This window comes from Amphiura filiformis, chromosome 1 (assembly GCF_039555335.1).
Source record: "Amphiura filiformis chromosome 1, Afil_fr2py, whole genome shotgun sequence".
NCBI lineage: Eukaryota > Metazoa > Echinodermata > Ophiuroidea > Amphilepidida > Amphiuridae > Amphiura > Amphiura filiformis.
The window spans coordinates 38,821,152-38,835,171 of record NC_092628.1 but is presented as its reverse complement, the minus strand read 5'-3'; the positions used below and the strand labels follow the sequence as shown (position 1 = coordinate 38,835,171).

General features: G+C 34.3%; 1 protein-coding gene across 1 annotated transcript in view; it reads right to left on the bottom strand.

Moving 5' to 3' along the window:
• The window catches only part of LOC140146799 (uncharacterized), a 95,707-nt gene extending 87,442 nt beyond the window's left edge, over nucleotides 1-8,265 (bottom strand). Inside the window, exons 1-24 of the mRNA XM_072168683.1 lie at nucleotides 8,158-8,265; nucleotides 7,426-7,532; nucleotides 7,202-7,312; nucleotides 6,509-6,616; nucleotides 6,287-6,397; nucleotides 5,847-5,954; nucleotides 5,561-5,671; nucleotides 5,260-5,367; nucleotides 4,877-4,987; nucleotides 4,518-4,625; nucleotides 4,193-4,300; nucleotides 3,953-4,060; nucleotides 3,614-3,721; nucleotides 3,369-3,479; nucleotides 3,040-3,147; nucleotides 2,719-2,826; nucleotides 2,440-2,547; nucleotides 2,159-2,266; nucleotides 1,877-1,987; nucleotides 1,321-1,428; nucleotides 1,050-1,157; nucleotides 764-871; nucleotides 479-586; nucleotides 132-239 (exon numbers count right to left, since the gene is read on the bottom strand). Of these exons, the coding sequence (XP_072024784.1) occupies nucleotides 132-239; nucleotides 479-586; nucleotides 764-871; nucleotides 1,050-1,157; nucleotides 1,321-1,428; nucleotides 1,877-1,987; nucleotides 2,159-2,266; nucleotides 2,440-2,547; nucleotides 2,719-2,826; nucleotides 3,040-3,147; nucleotides 3,369-3,479; nucleotides 3,614-3,721; nucleotides 3,953-4,060; nucleotides 4,193-4,300; nucleotides 4,518-4,625; nucleotides 4,877-4,987; nucleotides 5,260-5,367; nucleotides 5,561-5,671; nucleotides 5,847-5,954; nucleotides 6,287-6,397; nucleotides 6,509-6,616; nucleotides 7,202-7,312; nucleotides 7,426-7,465 (2,434 nt within the window). The 5' untranslated portion in view covers nucleotides 7,466-7,532; nucleotides 8,158-8,265. The remainder of the gene's footprint in view (nucleotides 1-131; nucleotides 240-478; nucleotides 587-763; nucleotides 872-1,049; nucleotides 1,158-1,320; nucleotides 1,429-1,876; nucleotides 1,988-2,158; nucleotides 2,267-2,439; nucleotides 2,548-2,718; nucleotides 2,827-3,039; nucleotides 3,148-3,368; nucleotides 3,480-3,613; nucleotides 3,722-3,952; nucleotides 4,061-4,192; nucleotides 4,301-4,517; nucleotides 4,626-4,876; nucleotides 4,988-5,259; nucleotides 5,368-5,560; nucleotides 5,672-5,846; nucleotides 5,955-6,286; nucleotides 6,398-6,508; nucleotides 6,617-7,201; nucleotides 7,313-7,425; nucleotides 7,533-8,157) is intronic.
• Nucleotides 8,266-14,020: the final 5,755 nt, after the last annotated feature.

The window sequence follows — 14,020 nt, the reverse complement described above, 5'->3', positions numbered from 1 at the left end:
GAAATGATACAATATTAATGATAGATGATAGTATACAATACAAAACAGTACATGTACAACATAATGAACAAAGATTTGTCACAAAGTTTTCAGTGAGATAAGAAAGAAAATTAATAATAAAAAAAACTCACATTGACATGTATCTCCATAGTAACCATTGATGCAAAAACAGGTAGCAGTTCCACCAACATTTTGACATAGACCACCATTTAAACACATAATATCATCACATGCATTCACTATGGTACAAGAAAGATATATACAATGCTAGTTTGAAGTAAGTACAAAATAGAATTGTTTGCAGTCTGTAATTATTTGAATTCGAGTGAGCAATGTTAAATTAGAATATTAGGTTTGTTTACTGTCATTGCAATTAGTATAAAGTAAATGTTGTTAAAGTTTAAATATTTAGTACAATTAAAGAGATAATATTTCAAATATCATTACTGAACCACATAAACAGAAAACAAGTGCCTACTTTCACAATTTCTTCCGGAAAATCCAGGTGGACAAGAACATTGATAATCTAACCCAAGAACTTGACATGTCCCAGAATTTTGACATGGGTCAGGTCGGCAAGGATGCACTGTTCAGAGAAAATGATAATAGACAAAAACAATACAAGTGTATAAGATAAGAACTGTTATGTTAATAAATAAATGCAAAGATTTTAGGTACAGATTTTAGGTAAAAGATACATATTAGAGTGTAAGTCAGATACATTAATAAATCAGAATGAGCAAAGTAAGACATAGACACTCACGTTGACATCTATCTCCATAGTAGTCACCAGTACAAAAACATTGTGCAATTCCACTATCAACCTGACAGAAACCGCCATTTAGACAAGAAACAGTGTCACACACACTAGCTATAAAATTGGAGAGATGGAAATGTCAGTACTTGTGAGTAGTGAGTAATGCGTGAGTAAAAGGTAAGTCTCAGCAATAGCAAGTAAGTTGTTAGAATTTTAATAAAAAAGAAAGATAGAACATGATTTCATATATTACAATTAACCGTTTAGTTGCAAGAGAGATTCTGCAACTTACTTTGGCATCTATCTCCGGAGTAGCCACTTGGACAATTACATTGAATGGTGTTTCCTGAAGGCTGACATTGTCCTTGATTTTGACAAGGGTTAGGTTCACAGAGGTTGGCTGAAGAAAGACAAAGGGTTGCAAGATGATACTAACTTTGAATTACAACACCCAGAAAATACCAGATACTTCAATCCTTTCTAAAACCTTCCAGAAATATACGAATACTAATCAAATTTGTACCCTTAATAACAAAAAGTCTATATACTTCAAACTGACTTACTCTGACACATATCTCCAGTAAACCCAGGTATACAAAAACACTGATAAGAGTCTCCTAAAGGTTGGCATACACCTCTATTCAGACAGGGGTTAGGATCACATATGTTGGCTGTTGATAGTATTGTAAAGAGGTGAAGTCAGAAAGATAAAACAGTTAATACCATAAAAGAAAATCTTTAGTTCCTAACAAGGTTAGCTTTTTTGACAAATGGTAATTTCTGATGAAGGTTTTCCAATATCGATGTGCAAGAGACACTCCGGGAAAAGATAAAACATTGTTCTTCAGATTTTGACACCAATTTTGACAATTCAATACAGAGTATCATGGCTGACAAGCACACTGATAACTATAGCAAATGGCTGACATGTTCCATGGGTTTGATCACATACATAATCTGTGGTGCAAGAAGCTAATCAACCCAGAACCGTAACAAATGGAATTTTGGAATTATGAAATATGATTTCTCTCAATGGAAGCACTTTAATAGGAGAATCATATCAATGCAGCTAAAAGTGTTTGAGTTTAACAAATAATAATGGAAAAAAAATATTCATACTTTCGCAATTTTGTCCAGAATATCCAGGTGGACAAAAACACTGGTAATCCGTTTGGCCAACAATTTGACAAGTTCCAGAATTTTGACAAGGACTAGGTATACATGGATGAACTGAAATGATATAATGTTAATAACAGAACATGCAATAGGATAGAATTAATTCAACAAACACATTTGTTACAATTAAGGAAACCTACAGAACAGACTCATGTAATTGTTGAATAGTAGGCCTACTTATGAAAAATGTTAATTAATAAAAACAAACATTACAAAAACACTCACATTCACACCTATCTCCATAGTATCCATTACTGCAGAAACATGTACCAGTTCCACCAACAATTTGACATAGACCATTATTCAAACAAGAAATGGTATCACACACACTGGCTACAATGGACACAGTAAATGTTGTCATTAGTAACAAGTAGGAGGTTAAAGATTTAGAATTAACAGAGGTTATATTAGTTTGAAAAAGTTACAATTAATTCAAAGGTTAAATATCATAAAGAATTATTTTAACTGGCTGATGATTTTGTTGCAAAAGATGTTATGCAACTTACTTTGGCATCTATCTCCAGAGTAACCAGGTTGACAACTACATTGAATGGTGTTTCCTGAAGGCTGACATACTCCTTGATTTTCACAAGGGTTAGGTTCACAAAGGTTAGCTGAAGAAAGACAAAGGGTTGCAAGATGATACTAACTTTTAATTACTACACCCAGAAAATACCAGACACTTCAATCCCTTCTAAAAGCTTCCAGAAATATACCAAAACCAATCAAATTCTTTCCCTTTATGACAAAGAATATTGTGATACTGTGATACAAAGCTGACTTACTCTGACACATATCTCCAGTAAACCCAGGTATACAGAAACACTGATAAGAGTCTCCTAAAGGTTGGCATACACCTCTATGCAGACACGGGTTAGGATCACATATGTTGGCTGTTGATAGTATTGTAATGGGGTGAAATCAAAAAAGTAAAACAATTAGTGCCAAAAAGTAAAACAGTTAATGCCAAGAAAGAAAAGCCTCAAAGCTTATGACATATAGTAGCTTATAATAATAATGGTCTTTGCAAATTTGCAAATGTTTCCCAAAACATTTTGAAATGATTTATAAAATTGCCCATAAGACTCTTTTCATTGAGCACTCACTTTGACAGTTCAATCCAGAGTATCCTGGCTGACAAGTACACTGATAGCTATCAGCAAATGGCTGACATGTCCCTTGGTTAAAACATGGGTTTGGATCACATACATAATCTGAGGTGAAACAACAAACCCAGAGTGTAATGAATGCAATTGAATTAATAATCATTGTATCGCTAACCTTTTTAATGCAGGATGTGTTTTTTCTCTAATCTCACACAATTTGGGAATTATGAAACACCATTTCTTGCAATAGAAGCACTTAAAAGATTCAAATCAATGCACATCATAGTGCTAAAGAAAACAAGTACGGTAATTGAAAATAGTGTTCATACTTTCACAATTTTGTCCAGAATATCCAGGTGGACAAGAACATTGGTAATCCGTTTGGCCAACAATTTGACAAGTTCCGGAATTTTGACAAGGACTTGGTATACATGGATGAACTGAAATGATACAATGTTGATGACAGATGATAGTATACAATACAATACAAATTTAAGTAAACAAAAGAGTTTTGTGACAAAGTTTCAACAAGACAATAAAGCAAAAATTGTACATACACAAACAAAAGACTCACATTGACAAGTATCTCCATAGTAACCATTCCTGCAAAAACAGGTAGCAGTTCCACCAACATTTTGACATAGACCATCATTTAAACACATAAGATCATCACAAGCATTCACTAAGGTTCAAGAACATGTTCAGTGTTAGTGTAAGTTAAACTTATATAAACTAAAATGGTTTAAACTAAGTCTATATTATTTGAAGTGAAGTGAACAGTTAAAGTTACAATATTAGGTTTGTTACTGTCATTATAATTTGTGCAATATTATAGTCTTTAGCCTTAATTAACATATGAGATGGTATCCAATAAAATATAGGTCAAATACCAAAAGAAACAACATATGCCTACTTTCGCAATTTCTTCCAGAAAATCCAGGTGGACAAGAACACTGATAATCTAACCCAAGGACTTGACACGTCCCAGAATTTTGACATGGGTCAGGTCGGCAAGGGTGAACTAGAAAAGGAAAACAATGACAGGAGAAACACACAATAGACAAGTTAAGACAGAATTGTTATGTTAATACAAAGGCATGGAAGACATTTTGATTATTATTAGAATGAGGTAAGTAAGGACAAAGACACTCACATTGACATCTATCTCCATTGTAATCATCAGTACAAAAACATTCTGCAATTCCGCCAACAACCTGACAGAAACCGCCATTTAGACAAGAAACAGTGTCACACACACTAGCTATAAATTTGGAGATTAAGATATCAGTACTTGTGAGTGAGTAATGAGTGAGTAAATATTAAAATTTTGTTAATACAAGTTTTTAGAGTAATAATTTTATAAATAAAAAATTTTGATTGGATATGTTAGCCTAAGAGTTATCAACAGCAGTTAATTAACTTTGAAAAAAACTATAAAGAAAATTTGACAAAGGACCAACAAGATTGTTGCATCTTACTTTCACAAAAAAGGCCAGAGTAACCAAGCTGGCAATCACACTGAATGGTACCTCCAGAAGACTGGCATACTCCTTCATTTTGACAAGGGTTTGGACTACAGATATCAGCTGCAGACAGAAATAGGTTGTAACATGAGATGGAAATAGTTTGTAACTGTGCTAAGAGAGATTTAGCTGCCAAACCCAGCAGATGAAACAAAGTTTATATAACATCTAAACCTTACACCACCGAAAGCACTCTTACACCACTATAAATATGATCAAAATACAGTATCTTCAAGATACATCCGAAGGAGAAGCCTGTACATGTTCAGAAAATACTAAGATCCTGTCAATTGGAATGATAATAGGTTGCTTACTTTCACACATTGCTCCAACAAATCCAGATGGGCAAGTACACTGATAAGAGTCTGAACCTGAAGGCTGACAAGTGCCTTGGTTGAAACAAGGATTGGGATCACAGATGTAAGCTGTTGGTATAAATGTACATATACCATAATGGTAATAATTTGTAAAAGAATCATAGAGGTTGCTTCTTCAAAAAACTCCATAAAATTCTGAATTTTATATTGCAATAGTATCATAAAGCTAATCTGTTGAACACTCACTCCTATACCAACATTCTTAAACTGAACATACCAGCTAATGCCAAGAAAAAATTACTTAAATGGCACTTAGACCTCACATTAAATAACAAAGCTGAATTAAACATTTTCTGTTACCATTTCCACCAAAAACTCACTTTGACAATCTAATCCTGAGTATCCTGGCTGACAAGCACACTGATAGCTATCAGCAAATGGCTGACATGTCCCTTGGTTGAAACATGGGTTTGGATCACATACATAATCTGTCATGCAACAACAAGTTGACAAACTCAAAGTGTAACAAATGAAATAAACCGCTTTGCAGATAATGTAGATACAATACAAAATTCATTGATATATCAAACATCTTTTCTTGCAATGAAATTATTCAAATATTCCAATTTACAAAACATTTAGTGAGTCAGCAAGTGAGAAAATATAAAATAGTATTCATACTTTCACAATTTTGTCCAGAATATCCAGGTGGACAAGAACACTGGTAATCCGTTTGGCCAACAATTTGACAAGTTCCAGAATTCTGGCAAGGACTAGGTATACATGGATGAACTGAAATGATCAAATGTTAATAATGGAACATGCAGTAGGATAATATAATACAATAACACACATTTGTTATTTATTAAGGAAAACACACATGGGAGAACTGCTAGAATTGTTAAAAGATAGGCCTACTTATTTAATAATGATATTAATTATTAATCACAAATACACTGACACTCACATTGACACCTATCTCCATAGTATCCATTACGGCAGAAACATGTACCAGTTCCACCAACAATTTGACATAGACCATTATTCAAACAAGAAATGGTATCACACATGCTGGCTACAATGGACACAGTAAATGTTGTCATTAGTAACAAATTAGGTGGTTGAAGATTAATTAAGGTGGTTGAAGATTAATTAATAACAGTTATATTAGTTTAATTCAATTTAAAAGTTAGTTAAATATTAAGTAGCATTAAAATGCTGGTGACATTTTTGTTGCAAGAGAGGTTTTAGTAACTTCCTTTTGCAGTAGCAAAATTTGACAATTAAAAACACTGAACACGACAAGCATTTCGGCCAGACTAGAAATTAATCTGATTGATTGCAAGATGAAATCTAAATACCATATATCTTATTAGTTTTGATCACAAAATAGAGTAATATGCATACTTTGGCAGTTTCGTCCAGAATATCCAGGTGGACAGGAACACTGGTAGTCGTTCTGACCTGCAACCTGACAAGTTCCAGAATTAAGACATGGACTGGGTCTACATGGATGAACTGAAAAGATACATAAAACAGTGTGACAGTACAAAATAGAACAAAAAGTGGTACAAAGTGGCTTTATGATAATGTTAGGTATATAAGAAATGAAAACATAAAAGCACTCACGTTGACACCTATCGCCATAGTAATCACCAGTGCAGAAACATGTAGCTGCTCCACTAACAATACTACATAAACCACCATTCAAACAAGAAATAGTATCACACACACTCGCTACATATAATGAAGGAAAGATGGAAAATGTTAGCATTGGTAACAGGTGGTAATACATACAAAGATGATTCAGAGTATGAGAACACATTAGTTATAAAATACTTATAAAAGTAAAATAATGAAAGTATAGCAACACGTCAGTGAGAATGACATTACAAGAGAAGCTCAGAAACTTTCTCTGGTATCTATCTCCAAGAGTAGCCAGGTTGGCAATACGCCCTATGCAATGAACCAACCGGAATGGTATAATAACTGACATAAGGGCAGGTTTTTAGATCGATTCCACTGCTACTCTTTCATTGTGTTATCATTGGAAATTTCAAGTGGAGACCTCTTTGGAGGACAGAATTTTATTTAAATGCGGATGACTCTGTCATGAGTGAAATCGTATTGCATACCCTCTATCATTGAATGATGCTTGCTTCCAATATCCTAAAGTCAGGGTTACTAACCAAAACTATGCCCTCTGGATAAAATTGATAACCCAAGATAGAGTTAACTGGCAGAAAAACCTGATATGCATTTCAGAAATATTAGAAACTACTCTAGTACCAACAATGTGTAACAATAAAGTAATTTGCATACTTTGGCAGTTTTGTCCAGTATATCCAGGCAGACAGGAACACTGGTAGTCGTTCTGACCCACAACCTGACAAGTTCCAGAATTAAGACATGGACTGGGTCTACATGGATGAACTGAAAAGATACATGAAACAGTGTGACAGTACAAAATAGAACAAAAAGTGGTACAAAGTGGCTTTATGATAATGTTAGGTGAATAAGAAATGAAAGAAAACATAAGCACTCACATTGACACCTGTCACCATAGTAATCATCGTGCAAAAACATAATGCCGCTCCAGCAATAACATTACATAAACCACCATTCAAACAAGAAGTGGTATCACATACACTTGCTAGAAATAATTATGGAATGATGAAACATTAGTAACAAATGGTCAGAGATGATCAGAATTATATTAGTTATAACAGATTGCTTATAAAAAACAAAACATACAAAAATATTTAGCAACCTGATTACAATTCTGTTGCAAGAGAAGTTATGAGACTTTCTTTGGCATCTAACTCCGGCGTAGCCAGGTTGACAATTGAATGGTGTTTCTTCAAGGTTGACATGCTCATTATTTTAATGGCCAGATCACAGTGGTTGGCTGGACAAAGAAGTATATTACAAATAGGAACAAATAGGAATAGAAATGGAACCTCAAAATCAATGACAAAAATTCATTTTTTATTGAAAATCATCCTTTATCAATTGGTTTGCAAATCCAGCATGACTTAAAGTACCTTTAAAATTTTGAAATTTCTGCAAAGCGTAAATCAAAGTATAGCTTTGAGGAAAAGCATTGTGTTATAAAATGCACCAATAGTCACAGCAATATCAATCAATGTTGTACATATTAAATATGTGACACCTGCTTCATTTGCATTAAAGAAAGAAAGTATCTTTCCAAGACCAGGTGGAAGCCTGTCTCCTGTTAACCTCTGGGTTTATACCACTGTCTGAAAGATGCCACTTACTTTGACAATTTCGTCCTGAATAACCCTGAGGACAATCACACTGATAGCTGTTACCAAATGGTTGACATGTTCCTTGATTCAAGCATGGATTAGGATCACAAATGTAGTCTGTCAGGAAAACATATTACCAAGAGTTTCAAACTGAATGTGTCAAACGATAGCCAGGATGTACAGAAATATGATATGATATTTATATGGAAGTTTGTCCCAAAAATGATGGAATCCAAGACATTTGATCTGCTCTTTATAATGATGTGTATTGCCTAGAAATTTTCACCTGAAAAACTTTCATTGGTTTTTGCAGATTGCATTAAACTGAAGACTATTCTTCATGAATGTCAAATTGTAAGGTATAGCTCCTATAGTTTGTGGCAAAAGAATTGCAGTTGTTTACATTTTAAGAGCGTGCACAGCTTAAACACGGAAAGGGGGTTCTGATTAGCCGATTCAATCATCTGACAATCATAACAACAGGCCGATAATCTGATTGGTTGATCACGTTACGGCGCAGATCGGCCGCTAGAAGGAACACAAAACTCTGCATATGTCGCTCATTGACATGGCTCTTGCGTCAATCTGAGCATGGAACTGCCGTTCTTCTCTGAACCCTAGTGTAGCTACGGCACTACTCGATTATGTGAGAACTGATTAAGTTCTAGTAGACAAGGTTATAACTTATCAACAGAATAACAACTGTGTAATTCCAAAATCACCAACATGAAAATTTGATCTCACTTTCACATTTTTCTCCAGAGAAACCAAGAAAAGCTCATTTTAAAAGTAAGACAACCCCTGGGATCAAACACCAAGGCCTGATTGGGAGCACATACAAAGGCTGTGCTTCAAATGTATATAATACTCTGAGGGTTTTGTGCACAAAGCTAATGCAGATAGGGCAATCTTGCACTAACATCTCGATATAAAGAAATAACATTAACCAATGTGAAAAGTATCTACGTCTTATTTTGATTACAAAGTTACATATAAAAATTTGAAAAATTATTGACAGAGAAAATGGAAATGAAGTAAAACATACTTTCACAGTTGACTCCAGAATATCCAGTCTGGCATTGACATATGTAGTTATTTGTGTCACTAATTTGTTGACAAAATCCAGAATTTTGACATGGATTTGATGCACATGGATCAACTAGAAACAAGAATAGTGAACAAAACAAAGACAAGTATGGAAGTAAGTTAGGAATGAAGTGATTAAATATGATATAGCTTAGAAAAACAGATCACCATCATTAGAGATTTAAAATGGAATATCAGTTATTTTGTGAAAATGCAATGCTTTTCACAGAAATCAAATTGTATTTTCTTAATTAATAAAGGATAGAATACAAAACACTCACATGGAGGAATTTCACAGTTATTTCCAGTATAACCACCAGTACAAAAACATTGAGGGTTTCCTCCGATAAGTTGGCAAAATCCGCCATTCAAACAAGAAATTGTGGTACATAAATCAACTGTGTTGAGAAAGAGATGAGTAAACGAGAAAAGTTATAAAACTTAAGCAAGATCTAAAAGACAAACTTTACACTGTCAAATGAAAACATCGACAATACCATGATAATGTATTATGGAGTTAGTGTTGAGAAATTTAAAGAGGCAAGGTCCAATTTTTCATGTTCTTAGATTTAGGTCTACCATTAACACAATATGTTTCCAAATTTTGAGTTGTATTGTTCAAATACTTTTGATATGAGAAGCAAAAATGTGTATAACAATGTCCATAGGATACATTTTCAGTATGGTTACCACAAATCACTACGTATTTGTTCACACCATTCAAACAAAAAATATCGCGGGTGTTAAATTTCACTAGGATAAGGAGAAAAATATGAGCTTTTTGTGATACCAAAATCTCAATTTTGATGAAGAAAAATGGGGGATGAGGCTGTCGATCAGGTCAAAGACCTTTAATATACACTACCAGTACTCATAATATTTAAAGGATGAGAAACCTGACAATCCCGATTTTCATTCTTTCTTTTCTCTTCAAAGTAGCTTTCAGTGTTATTGGAATTCAGTACACAAAAACTGCACCTGCTCTGATTGCCTAAACATTATTGAGTGAAATTACACTCCTCCGATAACAACACCATCACTGTTTTTGAAAAATGCTAATAAAATAAGTCTGATCCATCAATTTGTTTCAGAAGTATAGGCTATTATTTTACAACATAAGTTGTAATTATTGAAAGTATAAACAAAGGTTAAAGGGACATGCAGAGATATTTTGTAAAACATTGTTTGTCTAACTATTTCATTAAAGCTCCATGCTTATTTTTTACACTAACCAGCTCTCAAGTAAGGTACATAACCAGCTTGTTAACTCAAAGGGCAAAAGCCAGCTAATCAAGAAATTGGTACTTTTAAGAGAAAACTAGGTTCAAAATGGGTTGATTTAACAAAATATTTCATTTTATCCATCCAAATTTCATCCAAATATATTTGTTTGAGGAGACAGTCTGCCCCCTGGTTACGCTACAGTCTCAAGTAATTCCTTATGTGTCAGTTGGGCTATATTAGCACCATTTGCTGTCCCAGCACCATCAGCTTATAGTGTATGTATGTTAAACATAGTCTCCGAATTCAACTACCTGGCATGGATTTACTTGTTACTATTACTAAGAAATAACAACTTCTAAGATCATAGATCATTGACTTGTAAACAGTGGTGAGAACCTACATGAGAAACCATTATAAACAGGCAAATAATTTGGAAAGTTTGGGAAAATCATGGGTCTGTGACAAATCTCTGCAAGTCCCTTTTGCAAAAAAGACCAAACTGCTCATACTTTGACATGTTGGTCCAGTGAAGCCATCTCTGCATGTACATGCTTGAAGTCGCTCTCTCCTACTGTTTGACACACTCCAGAGTTTGCACATGGATTTGGTATACATGGATGAACTAGTGAATATGTGATGGTAAAGACACACAACAAACACAAGTTATTGCAAGTTTGAAAAATATTGTTGAAACTGTTAAAAAAATGTTAACATTTAGTTGTGTAATTGAATGAAAATGATAACAGATATAGTTTATATGCGTTAAATTGCACACATTTACACAATAATTTCTGAAACTTAATATAATTCATATACTAGTGATTAGTAAAATGTGGCAACAATGTTACCATGGTTACAGGCCACTCACATTCACATCTTTCACCATAGTAACTGCTTTCTGCAAAAACAAGTAGGGATATCTCCGACAACTTGGCATAGCCCACCATTTGAACAAGTAATTGTGTTACATAAATCAACGGTGCAGAGAAATAACAAAACATGGCATTATTGGAATGAATGAAAAAATTAATGTATTAAACGAACAAAAGTGAAGAAATAAGTAGTGTTAGTGCTATGTTAATGACTAAGACTTTTCAGGAATGACAGGATCGACAATGAAAAGACTATACTTTGACAATTGTCTCCAGAAAATCCCGCTACACAACGGCACTGGTAATCGCTCTCCCCAACTGGCAGACATATTCCAAAATTCTGACAAGGGTTTGGTAAACATGGATTAACTGGAATGTATATATTAGTGTACAGGATGAAGGAATTGGAAATGACAGGCATGGTTGTAAGTATAGGATGAGATACACTAGGAAAATGAGGCAATATATTGAAATGTATTCTACTGCTAATTCTAAGTAAATATATAGAGTAAAATTAACGAGACATATTTATTACTAAATTGATGGAAAGATTACAAAATCAGAATGAGAAATGAGTTATTCAATTATGATTAATATGGAAGATAAAACAACAGAACAGTCAAATGGGGGGAATTTCACAGCTAACTCCCAAGTAACCATTCATACACAAACATATAGGGTTTCCTCCAAGAAATTTCTCACCAAATGGGGGTCTATGATCACTATAATTTATCCCCAAATAGAGGCTATGACTTATTACCACCTTGAATTACTAATGAAAACTACCATTTCAAAATCAAAGATTACTATCATCAGTCTACGCTACACAAATGGGTTTGAATCCAGATTTTGTAATCCCTGTTCCCCTACTTTAAGACTTGGAATACAGGTTTAAAGATAGGCAATACTTGGAAGAAGTCACTGAGATACGTCTACAGTCTACGCTATGGTGTAGCAAGGAAGCCACATCATCCCAGATATACTCTGCTCCTATAGAACCAAGATTCACTCGGTCGGACATCCGGGAACATTGTCCCTTCGTCCCCTTTGCACAAGTGCGTGCATAGCAACCAGCTTGAGAAAGGGGAACCTGCACATGTGCACCCTGGTTTTACAAGGCTATTTCCCCTTTGTGCCGTCAGCCCGACCAAGAGAATATCTTTCAAAAAGGCAAATAAACTACCACAACACCTTGGGAATCCTTTCTACATTGTACACTAGACCTTAAGAATCCTATTTACTAAATACACTAATAACAACAAAGGTTTAAATCTGAACCCTGTGGTTGATCTTAAGGGGTACATGTGGGAGCCCTTCAAAGCAAAGATACACTTACTTTCACATGTATTCCCTGTGTATCCCTCTGTACAGAAACATTGGAATGAATTTCCCAATGGTGCACATGTTCCTCCATTTAAGCAGGGATTAGGCTGACAAATGTTGACTAAAAGAAAATCAGGAATGGTGTTAGACAGTAAATCTGTACTTATTACCACTAATTCTTGTCTCTGTTAGAGAAGATTGCAACAACAGAAAAGGGACACTAGCTAAGATTGGTTGACTAAAAGTGTAATATCCAAAGTTACCAGAGTGGTCAAAAGCTAGTTCAGTAGTGATGAATCTTCAATGTAAGATCCTCTGCACGGAACGCTCTATTTCATGTGAAACCACATTAATTAAGTCCCAGTTAATTCATGAAGCCAACTAAAACCCAGTCACAATAGCACCCACTTGTACATAATTAATAGGCGCCAACTTTCAAGAGCTTGGGATATTGACAAACAATGATGATAATGTAATGATAATGATAATACAATGGTTGAATGACTGACAAACAACAACTACATGGTATGTTAGTTTCTAGTTGATTCGGGATCAATGCACACAAAATGTATATGTTTGTTATACGTAAATGACAGAGAAAGTTCTGTTAAAACACATTCGATGTATAACAGTTAATATAAAGTTAAACAGACAGATAGTTATGTTAAATGTACTGTATTTGGCCTAACTAGCACCCAGGTGCGTATGTCAGTCAGTCAGTCATTTTCAAGGCAGTGCTTATTAAAATTATGAAGTGAAAGTTACAAATGGGCATTTACACGCATATTCAATTCAAAATCTGGTGTAGCTGACATAAAAAGCATCATAATCCTTAACTGGAAGGTTAAGAAGGTAATTCTATTCAGACATTTTAGAATTTCTTTTATCTTATGTGCATTAAAATGGGATACTTAAATAGTTATCACTCAAATAATTCTGTAAGGGTGCTTATTAGGGGAGAGGCACTAATTAGGTTGATTACGGTACATCATGAAAACGGATAAAACACGATTATATCAACAGTTGCAATGGTGTACATTAAGAAGACAATTAATAACATTTAGTAGGAATTATAATATTACTAATAAAGTAATATGAACTAGTAAGAAAGTGCCAAAAGCTACATAAGCCAGTCCTGTACATACAGTCCCTTGATCTTGATTGATAAAGACAAAATCTACTGTATTCTCATGACACCAATTGTTTTGTATTTATGTTCACCTAAAGACAACAACTCACTTTCACAATTATTTCCTGTGAACCCTGCAGGACAATTACACTGGTAACCGTGGCAGTGGGAACACATGTGCCTTGGTTTATACTAGGGTTAGGATCACAGATATATGCTGCAGAGACAAACACAGTAC